The sequence below is a fragment of the Neovison vison genome, chromosome 6 (assembly GCF_020171115.1).
Source record: "Neovison vison isolate M4711 chromosome 6, ASM_NN_V1, whole genome shotgun sequence".
Lineage (NCBI taxonomy): Eukaryota > Metazoa > Chordata > Mammalia > Carnivora > Mustelidae > Neogale > Neogale vison.
The window spans coordinates 75,215,709-75,231,003 of NC_058096.1; the positions used below are offsets into that span (position 1 = coordinate 75,215,709).

The 15,295-nt window shown below is 39.5% G+C and overlaps 1 protein-coding gene across 4 annotated transcripts in view; it reads right to left on the reverse strand.

Annotated features, from left to right (window-relative positions):
* LOC122908590 (ceruloplasmin) overlaps window positions 1-7,902 on the reverse strand; it is a 56,521-nt gene extending 48,619 nt beyond the window's left edge. For 3 of the 4 annotated variants that reach the window (XM_044251576.1, XM_044251575.1, XM_044251577.1), the window contains exons 1-2: window positions 7,516-7,902; window positions 80-327 (exon numbers count right to left, since the gene is read on the reverse strand). In XM_044251576.1, coding sequence (XP_044107511.1) covers window positions 80-327; window positions 7,516-7,658 — 391 coding nt within the window. In that variant the 5' untranslated portion in view covers window positions 7,659-7,902. The remainder of the gene's footprint in view (window positions 1-79; window positions 328-7,515) is intronic. The other variant, XM_044251578.1, reaches the window with a different exon arrangement.
* Window positions 7,903-15,295: the final 7,393 nt, after the last annotated feature.

Genomic DNA, 15,295 nt, shown 5'->3' on the forward strand with positions numbered 1-15,295 from the left:
AGCCATAATTTACAAGTTAAAAAAGTGCTCCTACAGAGAAGCTAGAGGAAATTCCAGCTAAAGTATGAGCTGAACTTACCCTCATGTTCCTTACGGTAAGTTATTCCGTGAGGATGAAAAGTGTAGGGTCTAGAGGCAAAGTTTCTTAAGTGTACATAAACATTATCTCCAGTTTCAGCTTTGATAATAGGGCCTAAAAACCCTAGCCAGATGGGTTTTTCTAAAACCGTTGTAAAGGTTTTGTCTGTGTATTGAAGATAAAGAGCCTTCTTATAGATCCTTCCAATTCTATTTGGGCCATTTTGAAGATAGACATCGGAATGCTCCCTGCAAAGGAAAAGAAGACAACTCTATCAGAAGCCATCATTTCAGGGGATAACGTTATAATTATAACATCTCATGTGATTAAAGAGAAATTAATAACCACATCACATGAAATGTTGGCCTATTGTATGGACGCTTCCCAAAAAATGGAGAGGAGGGTACTCATCCTGTTATTTTAATTGTGAGGCGTTCCACCTCAGGTGTGTAGCAGAGAATCATGTGTGAAGGCACCATAAAATATGGTATATCTTACCAGAGTATTTTTCTACAGGATTTTTATGTTAAAACCCAGAGGTGTTATGAGAAAGAATACAAAATTAAAGTGAAATATTAAGATAAAGCACTTAAGAGTTTACTCACGGTATACCTCTTTCAGCTACTAGAAAAAAACGAGTTTATAAGCAGTTAATCTGGATATTTGAGACTTTGGTGTGTGCATATATTTTGTTTTTCTATATAAATAAAATTTATGATGCTAAATTAGTTTTATTTGTATTTGTATTTCTTTTAGCATCACTAAACCACGATTAGCATTGATGCATGCAATATGTGTGGGTTTTAAAATTACCTTTGGATTCAAATTACCCTTGTGTTCTTTTAATCCCTTGCTACTGAAAATACTTGAACACTGAATATTTACATTCTGCTTAGTGGCTGATTCATAGTTGCTCAAAACTCTTCTAAAAATATTAGCAAATTAAATTATAACCGGGCAGGAAGAGGAGGAGAAAGAAAGACAAGAAAGGAAAAGAAAGTGAGTTTGGTAATCAAACTTTAAAGTGATGCTTACGTTGTCCTTAACAGAAAGCTCGGGATTGCTCAGAGAGAGTGATTAGTGTTACCCATTGAGGAGGATGCACTTAAAACCTGGACTTTGGCAAGCCCCGCCACAAACAGGGGAGAATAAAAACCGCTAACACTCAAGCTAATCATCTGAGGTTTGTGTTTCTTCCTATGAGTGAGTGTGTGTGTGTGTGTCTGTGTGTGTGTGTCTGTGTGTGTTGCCAACATTCACCACAGTGACCTTTGAGTCTTACGGTTTCTACTCAACCCCTGTGGTGCCGGAAGTCTGAATGGAGAGTAAACTTCGTCTTATTTCCACAGCTGTAAGCTCATCGGAGAGAGTGAGAGAGAGGTTTCCTTCTTTTCTTCAGGAGAAGAGGAGGGCTTGTCTGGGAGCTCTGAACTACTGTTGCTGCAGAGTTTAAAGGCCTAGTTGTTCAAAATTCTAGGGTTGCAGCCTAATATTTATTTTTCTTTCTTTTTTTTTTTTTTAATTTATTTGACAGACAGAGATCACAAGTAGGCAGAGAGAGGCAGGCAGAGAGAGAGGAGAATGCAGGCTCCCTGCAGAGCACAGCACGGATGCGGGGCTCGATCCCAGGACCGTGAAATCATGACCTGAGCTGAAGGCAGAGGCTTTAACCCACTGAGCCACCCAGGCTCCCCGCAGCCTAATATTTCTTAAGTTTTAATGTGCCTGGGGATCTACTGAAGACCTTAATGCAAGGCAAACTCCTGAGCCCCAGCGCCATTGTTTCTGATGGTGCGCATCTGGGCAGGGGCTCAGGCATTCAAAGTTACTAAGAAACACCCCGGTGTGTTGTGTTGCAGGAATTCAGCACTGGGCCGTGGGTAACCTGAATATTGAAGACTCCAAAGTAAAGGGGAAGAGAGCTGCCTAATCCCAGACGCATTGGGATTTCTTGGGAAGGCGAGACAGAAAGGTGGCAGACTCTGTTTCCAGAGCCTACCATGGTAGTGGCCAGGCCAGTGGTATAGTTGCATGAGGACATCTGAGTACTTCTGATAACGGGAGCCAGTGAGCGGAGCTGCTTGGGGCTCCGGGGGCTGAGTTCGGGCAGCAGCAGCAGGTGCGGAAAACAGCAGAGCACCATGCCTTGGGTTGACCAGAGGACTCTGACGACGACGAGTATATCTCCCGGATTGCGGGAACTGCGGGATTCTCAAATCGCTCACTGAGAAATGAACCCTTTTTGATGGGAAGGGCACCAAGCTGGGCATTAGAAAACAAAGAAGTGACCTCTTTTGCTGAGTTTCTCCTAATTGTTTTCATTTTCTAATTGTTTGAGTTTCCATTTCATTAGAATAAAATAGAAAAACGAATTCAGGAAGGCTCAGAGGGATTTCGAGAACATCAAAATGCATGGGAAAACAGCAGGACAGAGAGGGTGAATTCTCCCTCTAACACTGCAGCATTAGCATGAACGGGGGAGTTCTCATAAGCAGATGTTTTAACAACAGCAGAATTCTGAGGCACTGCAGGCTACTGAGATTAAAAGCAGATTCATCCAGTCGGAACTGCCATGAGAAGGTTCACAAGAGTACGATTTCCATGAGGCACACAGCGAGAGCACGGCTCACGGTGCAGAGATGGAGTTCCTCTCTGGTCGCCCCAGCAGGCCCTGGCACACTCAGTCTTACACAAGCCCATCCAGGTCTGAGGGTAAACTTTCTCCAGTGTCTCCTAGTGGTAGGAGATCGGTCCTGATATTTAAATTCAGATTCTGATCCGTGTTCTAAAATGCCCTCTTGATTCACATTTTACGAAGGCCCTCAAATTCTTCGGGCTTCACTCAAATACACTGTGTACTTGTATTTTCTGAGCGTGACTCTGAAACACGTGAGAACATATCACATCCCATTTCAATAAAATGCAGTGGGTTTTGTCGGAATGTCTTTGTTGCATGGAAGTTCCCCTGTCTTAATCACCTCCTGATACAGGAGGAGCATGGCCTAAGCCTTGGGATTCACTCTTTGTACCCAGAGATTTGGGGGAGGCAAAAACTGCTTTTGAACTAATTGATCAGAAGTTAAAACATTTTCAGGGTTTTTGACATTTGGAATTCCTTTTATATACACAGCAATATGTGAAATATGTTTCCCTTCTTTTCTTTTTTAATAAAATTAACTTAACCAAATTGGGAAATATTTCATATCATATGATATGATATTCTAAGGGAGGTCTATTTGATTATGTTCTGTCTCCAAAAGAACATCAAAGGATCATTAGAAGATGTCTATTTAATTTCAAGAGCACAGCTTAGGGACAAGAGTTAGTTACTAGAAGCCTGCAGGAAGTTTGCCAGTCAGATATTCAGTCAAAAGAATCCATTGTAGTTGATCTTTGAACCAGATAATTCATATTAATTGTAGTTCTTCCTGTTGACAATTTTAACAGGCTCTTTTTTGCTCATTACAATCACTAGATACTACCTCCCTGTCAGTAATCATATCCTTCTTTTTTTATCCCCTCAGCTTCTAGAATCCTATAACCAATACAGTTTCTGGTAGATTCACACTCAAAAGTGAGTTTTTAATGATAGTGGAATTAAAAAAAAATTTTTATACTGCCTTAGTAAGATGATAATAATGCTACATCCTTCCATAAATTCAGAATGCACTTGAGTGGTCTTGGTTTATGTTTAGGCATAATTACTAAACTGTGGGTAATATATGGGAAAGGTTTCTGGATTCTTGGCTTCATCAGTCGAGACACAGAACATTGGTTTTCTATTGCCAAATAACAAATTATCACATAGCAACTCAAGCAACACCCTCTGATTATATCACAGTTCCGTGGGTCGGAAGTCTGGCACAGCGTGACTGACTTCTCTGCTCAGGTTATCACAAGGCTGATATCAAGGTGCTTTCTCATCTGGAGGTGCTGGAGAAATTCACTTCCAAACTCAGTCAGGTTATTGACAGAATTCAGTTCACTGCGGTTGTAGGATTGACACCCCCACTTCCAGCTCCTCATAGCCACTGTACTCCTTCTCAAGTGGCCTCTTCCAAATGCAAGTCAGCAGTATTTTCTTGAATCACCTTAAATCTCTTCTCTTTCTCTTCTTTCACTAGGGATTCTTTGGTATAGATTAGGTACACTCAGATCATTATCCTATTTTATTTTTATTTAATTTTATTTATTTATTTGCTTGTTTATTTATTTAAATTCAATGTAGTTAACATATACTATATTATTACTTTCAGGGATAGAATTTAGTGACTTATCATTTGCATACAATACCCAGGGTTCATTACATCAAGTGTCCTTCTTAATCTCCCAGTTACCCCTACACCCACTGCCCCTCCAGCAACCTTTAGTTTGTTTCCTAGAGTTCAGTCTCTAACGGCTTGCCTCCCTCTCTGTTTTCATCTTATTTTATTTTTCCTTCCTTTCCCTTATGTTCATCTTTTTTTTTCTTAAATTCCACATGAGTGAAGTGGTATGTTTGGTATTGTCTTTCTCTGACTGCCTTATTTCACTTAGCATAATACCCTCTAGCTCCATCCACATTGGAAAAGGCAAGACTTTATTCTTTTTGATGACTCAGTGGTATTCCATTATATACAATACCACCTGTTTCTCCATTCTTCTGTCGATAGATATCTGGGCTCTTTCCATAGTTTGGCTATTGTGGACATTGCTGCTATAAACATTGGGGTGCATGTGCCCCCTCCGAATAACTATGTTTGTATCCATTGCATAAATATCTAGTAGTGCAATTGCTGGCTCATAAGGTAGCTCTATTTTGAACTTTTAGAGGAATCTCGACACTGTTTTCCAGAGTGGCTGTAGCAGTTTGCATTCCCACCAACAGTTTAAGAGGGTTCCCTTTTCTCCCCATCCTTGCCTTTTCTCCCCATCCTTGCCAACATCCTTGCCAACATCCTTCCTGAGTTGTTAATTTCAGCCATTCTGACCGTTGTTAGGTGGAATCTCATTGTGGTTTGGATTTGTGTTTCCCTGATGATGAGTGATGTATTTTTTCATGTGTCTACTTGACTATTTGTATGTCTTCTCTGAAGAAATGTCTGTTTATGTCTTCTGCCCATTTCTTGATTGGATTTTTTTGTATTTTGGGTGTTGAGTTTGATAAGACCCTTACAGATGTTGGATGCTAGCCCTTTATCTGCTAAGACATTTGCAAATATCTTCCCCCATTCCATAGGTTGCCTTTTAGTTTTGTTGACTGTTTCCTTTGCTGGGTCATCACCTTATTTTAAAGTCAACTGTACCATCGAATATCATGTAGATCATGAGAGTGATAGCTCTTCATACGTACAGGTTCTGGAGGGTTAGGGCCATCTCCAATGTGATGGATAAGGAGATGGGGCCTTTGGTGATATGCCTAGGTCATGAGAAGGGAGCCCTCATAAATGAGATTAGTGTCTCATGAAAGAGGTTCCAGAGAGATTCCTAGCTTCTTCCACCACGTGAGGACGCAATGAAAAGGCTATGAACCAGGAAGAGAGCTCTTATTGGTACCTTGACTTTGAACTTCTCAGCCTCTAGAAAAATAGATTTCTGTTGTTAATAAGCTACCCAGTCTGTGATATTTTGTTTTGACAGTCTGAACAAAGACTGCTGAACATGCTGGTAATCAGAGACAATGAAGGGAAAGACAAATTGCTACCTAAACTCATCTTTACAAAAAGTTTAGTATAGTATTGGTGAAATGGCTAAAGCTCTGTTCAGTAGTCACTGCTCAGATTTATTTTAAAAAAAGATCACAGGCAGAGTGACCAGTGCCCTTTAGAGTTCACATGACTCTAGGCTGTTGCTGAAGCCACAGATTATCAAACCTATGTTGTGCAACTTCCCTAAGCACAGAGGAGACACAAGAGTATTTAAAACCAAAGGAATTCTCTGTCCCCCAACCCCCCTCCCCCACCATTCTCAATAAACCCTTTCTCTTCCCTCACTTCTGGAATCACAGACTTCTTTATGGAAGTATGCTTGGGGCAATGTTTTGCATTTAGTTTATGTCTAGTGAAGCTGATTTGATTTTTGATCATGAATAAGAGCAGAAGAATGGTGGGTGGGAGCATGGAGTATAGCAGTACTTTTTTTTTTTTAATGTGTTTTGTTTCCCTATAGAAACTGCATATAATTTACATTGTATTTAATCAGGGAAAATACTGCCACTACACAAAATAGTTTGGTGGAGTCATGAAATCAGGTCACATTCCCAAGAAGAAACCACTACCTAAAAACCAGACTTAAAGAAATTATTGAAAGGTGTATTAGTTTTGTTTGCTATCGGTTATTTTTAGGTCAGAAACTTTTCTTACCGTACGTTACTAAATTAATAATATAATGATTAAAGATTACCATCAGCTATGCATTATCTTTTATTGTGAAAAATTTCAAACATGCATAAAATGAATGAGAATAGCATATACCCGTCAACAGAATCAATGAAATTGATTATATACCAATTATGAAAATTATTATACTTGCTTAGCTATTTTTAAAGATATAATCTTAGGACCTGATGGTCATTGGGTTCATTTGTGCTTTGTCACCATTAGAATACATTTTTAAAAGTAGTGAGCATTGGTTATGGTGATAAAGATTTAATTAGCATTATTAAAAGTGATGACCTCAGTATAAATTTCCATTATTAAAACATCAAGAATGATACTCTTGCATTTCTGTAGGGTGACTTTTGCTTGAAATAAGGAGGGAAGGTTCACCTAAAACATGAAAACCTTTAAGTTACACAGTTTTTTGGGGGGGGGATCACTATAAATATCTCACATGTTTTGTACCTGTGTGATGGACCAAGCACTATACTAAGAGCTTTATATGCAGCCACTCTTCAAAGAACCCTACGAGTTATTTTTTTTATCCCCATTTTACAGATTAGCAGGCTGAGACTGAGAGAGACAAATTGAATTAAATGTCCGGTGTCATCCAACAAGTACTGAGCACAGTAACACCATATTTGTTAAAACAGTTTTTGATTTCTATAAATGATGTTTTAAAGGATTAAAAAACATTTTATTCTTACCTACTAGTAATCAGTAAGTGGTATGATAAACATAACATTTTATACTGTCATTATTTAAATTAAGGAACTTTTGCATAAACAGAAAATAAGACTGAGTCCTGATGAGAGACAAAATAATAACCAGAGGAGATAAGAAGAAGTCCCCGCAGATCCCCTCAGGACCGAGGGGAAAGGAGTTAGGCAGACTTTACCCCTAGCCAAAAATGCCCAGGAATTTAGAGATTTATTAACGTTTTCTGGATTTCCAGTCCACATTTTGAAGTTATTATACACTACAAATTAATAAAATATTTTATCTTATTGCCTTTATTTTTTAATTGATAGTTTATAAATTTGGTCTTTAAACAAATGAACAAGAAAAATAGTGACTTACTTGTCAACTGAAATAAGTTTCTTCTCACTGTCAGAGGCATAGTCCCAAGTTGTTTCAATAATTCCAATGTAATAATGCTTCTCTTTTGCCCAGGCTGAGTTACTATAGAAAAATAGAAAAATACCCAGCCACAAAGTCTTCATTTTTTTTCCTCTTGGAGCCTAAGAAGCAATGAGGCAAAATCAGAAGCCGGCAATTTTATGCTTTCTTCCTTTGTTTGCTGGATTGACACAGCTTAATGTTGCACAAAAGTAAATTGTTTCGTCAAAGCAAATAACGTTTCCCACTTCAGCTCAGTTCTGGTAAACTCAGAAAGAAAAGTTTTCCGTTGCCAGGCTTCTCTGATTACAAATAGAAAGTCAACAGTTATTGTTGGAGCCGCTAGAGTGTGCATAACTCTGCTTTCTTCCATTTATTGTGTAAATTCCAGGAGGGCAAAAAACATCGCTAAATGTTCCCTTTGTTCCTCGAACAATAAGCCACAGTACAGTGCCCTGCACGCAGTGAACTCTTAATAAATCAGGAGGAAATTATGCAAAAACAGTTTAAAACATGTCACTCTTCACTTTTGAAACAGCTAACAATACTTAGTTGCAACTTGGTGATACAAAACACGATATTTAGTGTGCCAAATTTAAGTACCCCACAATAAGAATCTTATTTTGAAGGATTTAAGGATTTATCTTTTTTGTATGCTCTGCACACATCTACATGGGAAGTTTACCATATTATTCTGCATTGCTATATGCAAATAAATAATAGAGCATAATAGGGGTTGATAATTCTGTTTTACCATCAAAGAAATCAGACATAAGTAAATCTGTTTGCAAAAGCAAAGGTTGCTCTTAGTAAACAGAAGTTTATTATCAGAAGTAAATGGAAGTTTATTAACTGAAAATTCTGGTTGTAACACTGCACATTTTGTGTTAATATAGCCTTTCCCTCTAGAATCTTCAATTCATTATTCTTTGTCTAAAGTTGTTTATAGAAATAGACTGGTATAGGAGAAAGGACCCTGATGTTTGTACAATCCATTAATTTAATAGGTGTTCCCGAGAGAGTCTGCTGTGCACCAGGTCCTATTCTAAGCACTAGGGGTATAGCGGACATAAATCCCTACTTTCATCAGCCTACATTTTAATTGTGAAAGACTGACAATGTACAAATGAAGAGTGAAACAGCTAGTATGAGCAGCAAATGCTAGGGAGAAAAATAAACCAGAGAAGGACAATGATGAGTACCAGAGAAGATAGCAGGATGAAGATCAAAATCCAATGACACATCACGTCATATCAGGCATGATATTTAACCCTGGCCTCAGTTTCCTCACCTGTAAAATCTCAGTCTCAGCGGACTGTTGACAACATGGTAATTGAAATGACCCACCATGTTAAATCATACAGAGATGCTGCTCTCACAGGGTCATAGTAATCTTACCTAACTGCCCTGATAGAGAAAACCGAGTCACATTGCCCAGGATGTCCCAAGACCTCCTTCCAGAGCTACCTTTAACTGTAGTGCCTTCATGCCCACTGAGAGGACCCCTGGCCCAAATCTGTGCCTTGTAAGACACTGGTCCTTTTAAATACTGGAGCCTCGGGGAGGTTCCTATTTCCAAATGGTCTACTCAGAGGGGGCATCTTTTAGCATTCTTTCCAAAGGAAGAATGGCACAAAGCCTCTATATGAGCCAGCAGCTTTCTGGACATCTGCTTCTTTCTCATCCTCTACCCGATGCTCATACTCAGCCCTGAGGGACGTGAGGACAGTGATCAGATCACAGCAAGTGTCCTGTCCTACCTAGTGTAGTCTACCCCACTCCCACCCAAAAAAACTCCCCAAACAAACAAAAACTGCTCAAGTAGTTACTGAGGGCTTCAGAATATATATAGGTAGCATCCCATACACTGGGGGCAAAATGAAATGGTTAAACAGTAACACCCTGCCCAGTGGGAGTAAATATTTTATGTTGCAATGCAGGAAGGGTCACGAAGTCCATATTTCTGTCCTGTTTTGTGACAGTTACCCTTCCCGTTAAAAGGCATACAGCTGCTGAATGGCGGGAAGTGGGGAGAATGCCCTGAGCCCCGGTACTGTCTAAACAAGAGAGGCCACTGTGGGCTAATAAGCAACTGGCCATTGACAGGTCATTTACTGCAAATCTCCTTATAGGGAATCCAAGGTTGGACCTCAAAAGTGAACTTTGCATAATGTTGCAACTGAGATCTTCTACACTCAAGAAATGTGACAGCAGCATAAACTGGGGAGAGACAAGAAGAGTGGGGCATCCACAGGAGAGTCTCAGCAGACTTAGAGCATCGCAAGAAAGAAGAGAGGAACCTGGATGGGACCAAATAGCTCATCCACTTACCTGTGTCTGTCAGAAAGCTGTAACCTCAGAACCCTGGGGTACCCCTTTATAGTTTGTTATAAATAACTACTGCACAGCCAGGTTAACTGCTTAGTGACCTGAGTAGAGACATAGCACAAGTTTTAATCATTTTCCACAATTTCTTTTTTTGTTCTCTTAAAGATTTCTGGAAAGGGTGAGTCTTACCTGCATTTAGCAATTAAGATCCTAGGCCTCGAGATGCCCGGGTGGCTCAGTCAGTTAAGAGTCTGCTTTCAACCCAGATGATGGTCTCAGTGTCCTGGGCTGGAGCCCCGCGTTGAGCTCCCCACTCAGTGGAGAACCTGCTTCCCTCTCTGCCCCTCCCCTCCCAACTCATGTGCTCTCTCTCTTTTTCTCTTTCTCTCAAATAAACAAAATCTTAAAAAAAAAAAAAAAAAAAAAAAAAGATTTAAGAAAGATATCCTGGGCCTGATAATGGCTAAAATCAAGGAAGTTTAGCTTATTTCTGTCTGGCAAGATTCAATCTCTCCTTATCTCCACTATTCCTGCTTCTACCCTCTAGCTTCTTTTTGGTTGATCCATGAAAACTGCCTTTTAAGGTAAGATAGAAGGATTACTAAGAAACAGACCACTAAGGACAGTATGTCCCTTTGTGACAGCAGGAAACAGTATAAAATCCCAGGTCATTCTGTAGAGGACCAGTCAGACCACCACAAAGCTATCTTTTTCACAGGAAATTGTGCAACTCTGGAATTTTATCAGTGATTGTGGTTCCATATGGAACTCTGATAACAAGTCCCTTGATGTGAACTAGTTTAGCACAAGCCTGGCTGATCCTGTTCTCTACTGCTCAGTTCATGGCTATTTAGGGAATGATCACACAAACTGGGCTTTGGTTGTTCCATCCCCTTTGGCTGACCATTAATGGGTCAAGGTTCTCTCCAGCACATACTCACAGGGACAGCTGTCATAGACAGGGGAAGAGAAAAGCGTAGACTCTCATTTGCAAAAACCTTGATGGTGTTGAGGTCTACATTACAATGGGAAAAGAGATTTTTTTTTTAATGGCATAAGGATTCCAATTACTCTGTTTTTGTTTTCTTACGCGGTGAACAATGTAGAAATCAAAACATAGGATTTGTTAGCAATGAGAGAGAACCAGAATAGTAGACTTATTTTTATAAAAGAATAATTTATTCACAAGCTTTGATAACATACAACTTCAATGTGTGACTTTTTAAAAAAACAGATTTTATTAATTTATTTGAAAGAAAGAGAGATACTGTGTTGGGGGGATGAGGAAGAGGGGTAGAGGGAGAAGCAGACTCACCGCTGAGCAGAGAGCCTGATGGGGGCCTATTCTCAGGACCCTGCTATCATGACCTGAGCAGAAGGCAGATGTGTAACTACGTAAGAGACTGAGCCACCCAAACACACATAATGTGCAGCTTTCCTGAAACATGTTCCTCTCTTGTTATGTTTAACCTCATTCCTTCTTGCTTCTGTTCCATGCTGGGGCAATATATACTGTGTAGGTCTTAACACTTTGATTTGTGTCTGGGTCTTAATTTATAAAAAATGACTCTGTGATGACACAAAGAGGCCAATACCATTGAAAGAAAAGTGACAATTCCCCTAGCACAAGAGACGCATGTGTCATGCAGGACCAGAGTTGTTCAGAGGCAGAAGCAGATAAAGAGAAAGCACAGGCCACAGCCTTTGTTGGAGTTTGTGTATGAAAAACAAGGCAAGGCAGAGTAAATAGCTTATGACTGGCTAGTCTGAATCATCTCAGCAGGCTTTGGGGCACAGAAACAATCTCTAGTTGTTTCAGGTTCAGATTGATTTAGGACAGAAGAACTAATGGCTTGGTGTGTGGGTTACATAAAGGAGGTGGTTGGGAGTATGAAATTGGGGATTGGTTGTTTCACATATGAAAGACTGGTTCATTGGCAAGCTGTTCACTATCTCTAGGAATTAACTAGCTCTGGGAGGGGCAGTCTTTTCCCAGTTAGCAAGGTCCCCAAAAATGTCACGACATGATAAAATGCTGAAAATTAAGAACTTCATATCAGAATTATCTGTTTACATGACTGTCCACTCAGTTAGACTGGGCTTTCTTGGGGCCAATGACTATACCTTACTTTGTCTTGAATCCCTGGCACTTAGCATAGTACTTAACACACAGCTGAATAAGAATTGAAAGAATGAATAAATGTTGGAGGAGCAAGATGGCAGAGGAGTAAGAGACCTAAATTTCATCTGGTCCCAGGAATTCAGCTAAATAGTTATCAAACCATTCTGAACACTTACAAACTGAACAGGAAATCAAAGAGAAGAATAGCAGCAATTCTATGAAAAGAAAAGGGACCACTTACTGGAAGGTAGGACATGAGGAGACGTGAATCTGAGGCAATACATGGGAAAATAGACCGTGGGGCGAGGGGTCGGCACCCTGCAAACAGTAGAGCAGTGGAGTACAAAATTCGAAACTTTTAGAAGTCTACTCCATGGAGGGCGTCACTCCAGTGGCTAAGTGAGGGGCAGAATCCTCACAGGGACAGTGTGGTCTCAGAACCTGAGAGGCCACAGAAAGACTGGAGGTATCTGAGTGAGGCAGAGCTCCCAGATATCAGAGTTGGGAAGCAGTCTGCAGAGACAGAGTCAAGGAGAGGTTTTCAGCTCAGGGTTACCTTAAACCATGATCCAAGCCAGAGTTGGGCCACTGCTCTTCAAGCAGGGATGCCAGAGGTGGCAGATCCAGAGACCCCCCCCCCTTTACTTCCCTGGGACAGTGGTGCGGGAGTGTACTGCAGGAATCTGCTGGGTTTGGAGACTCCAAATGGGTCAGTGCGCCAGAGGTAGAAACACTCAATCACAAGCTGGGCGAGTACAGAGCACGGCTGGAGACCAGGGAGATAGGAGGGATTGACTTCTTTTCTCTAACGGTGCACTGAGGAGTGGGGTGCTAAGCTCTCAGCTTCTCGGGGTTGGAGATTGGGAGGCCACCATTTTCATTCTCCTCCTCCAAAGCTCTTTGGAAAGCATTCTGAGAACAAAAGCTACAGAGAGCAAACCTGAGCAGATTGCCTCAGGCAAGGGAGGTGCAATTCGACCTCAGGCAAAGACATTTGAGAATCACTGCAATAGGCCCTTCTGCCAGATCAGTGAGAACATCCAGCCAAGACTAATTTTACCAATCAATGAGAATGGCAAAACTTCATTGCTAGGGGAATACACCCCATAGAATTTATGGCTTTTTCCCCCATGATTCTTTAGTATTTCAAAGTCAAACATTTTAAAATTTTTGTTATTTTTTTCTTTTTCTTGAAAATTTCCTCTTTCCTATATTAACCTATTTTAACTATTTTATCTTATCAATACCTTTTTAAAATATGTTTTTTAATTTTCATTTTTATAGTCATAGTCTCTCCCTTCATTGATATTGATATATATATATATATATATATATATATTTGCCTTTCTTTAAAATTTTGGAATACAGTTTCTTCTAACAAACCAAAATATACCCTAAATCTAGCATATGGCTTTGTTTTACTCTCCCTCCTGATCACATTCTCTCCTTTTTTTTTCCCTTTCCTTTTTCAACCAACTTCTATCTTATCAATTCCTTCTTTAAAATCTTTTTTAGTTTTCATCTTCACAGTCATATTACATACCTTCATCATGTTTATCCATATATATATATATATATATATATATACATATATATACATATTTTCTTCTTTCTTTCTTTAAAATTTTGGGAGTTTCTGTGTGGCTCTGTTCTATTCACTAGCCTAATCATATATATATATATTTTTTTTTTTTCCCTTTCTTCTCCCCCCTAATTTTGGGTCTCTTCTAATTTGGTTAGTGTATATTTTTCTGGGATCATTGTTACCCTTTTAGCATTTTGTTCTTTCATTCATCTATTCTTCTCTGGACAAAAGGACAAGGCATAAAAATTTACCCCCCAAAAAAGAACAAGAGGTAGTACCTACTGCTGGGGATCAATAAGGACATTAGAAAGAAGTCAGAACTAGAGTTCAGAATGACAATTACAAAGATGTTAGCTGGGCTTGAAAAAAAGCATAAAAGATACTAGATAATCCCTTTCTGGAGAAATAAAAGTACTAAAATCTAATCAAGATGAAATAAAAAAGCTATCAGTGAGGTGCAATAAAAAAAGGAGGCTCTTCCTGCTAGGATAAATGAGGCAGAAGTAAGAATTAGTGATATAGAAGACCAAATGATGGAAAATAAAAAAGCTGAGAAAAGAGAGATAAACAACTACTGGAACATGAAGGGAGAATTTAAGAGATAAGTGATACCATAAGATAAAACAATATTAGAAAAATAGAGGCTCCAGAAGAAAGAGAGAGATGGGCAGAAGGTATATTGGAGAAAATTATAGCAGAGAACTTCCTTAATTTGGGAACGGAAACAAACATCAAAAGCCAGGAGGCACAGAGAACCCCCTCAAAATCAATAAAAATAGGTCCACACCACACCATTTAATAGTAAAACTTATAAGTCTCAGTGACAAAGAGAAAATCCTGAAAGCAGATTGGGACAAGAGGTCTCTGACCCACAATGGTAGAAATATTAGATTGCCACCAGACCTATCCACAGAACCCTGGCCGGCCAGAAAGGACTGGCATGATATATTCAGAGCACTAAAAGAGAAAAATATGCAGCCAAGAATACTGCATCCAGCTAGGCTCTCATTGAAAATAGAAGAGAAATAAAAAGCTTCCAGGGCAAACAAAGACTAAAAGGATTTTCAAACATCACACCAGCCCTACAGGAAATATTTAAAGGGGTAGTCTAAGCAAAGAGAGAGCCTAAAAGTAACAGACCAGAAAGGAATAGAGACAATATACAGTAACAGTCACCTTATAGGCAATACAATGACACTAAACTCAGATCTGTCAATAGTTATCCTGAATGTAAATGGGCTAACTGCCCCAATCAAAGGACACAGGGTATCAGATTGGATAAAAACAAGACCCATTGATATGCTGTCTTAAAGAAACTCATTTTAGACCCCAAAACACCTCCAGATTTCACATGAGGCAGTGGAAAACAATTTACCATGCTAATGGACATCCACAAAAAAAGAGTTGGGGTGGAAATCCTTATATCACACAAATTAGATTTTAATCCAAAGACTGAAATAAGAGATGAGGAAGGACACTATATCATACTTACAGGTTCTGTCCAACAAGAAGACCTAACAGTTTTAAATATCCATGTCCCTAACATGGGAGCAGCCAACTATATAAACCAATGAATAACAAAATCAAAGAAACACATTGACAATAATACAATAATAGTAGGGGACTTTGACACCCCCCTCACTGAAATGGACAGTTCATCTAAGCAAAAGATGAATAAGGAAATAAAGCTTTAAATGACACAATGG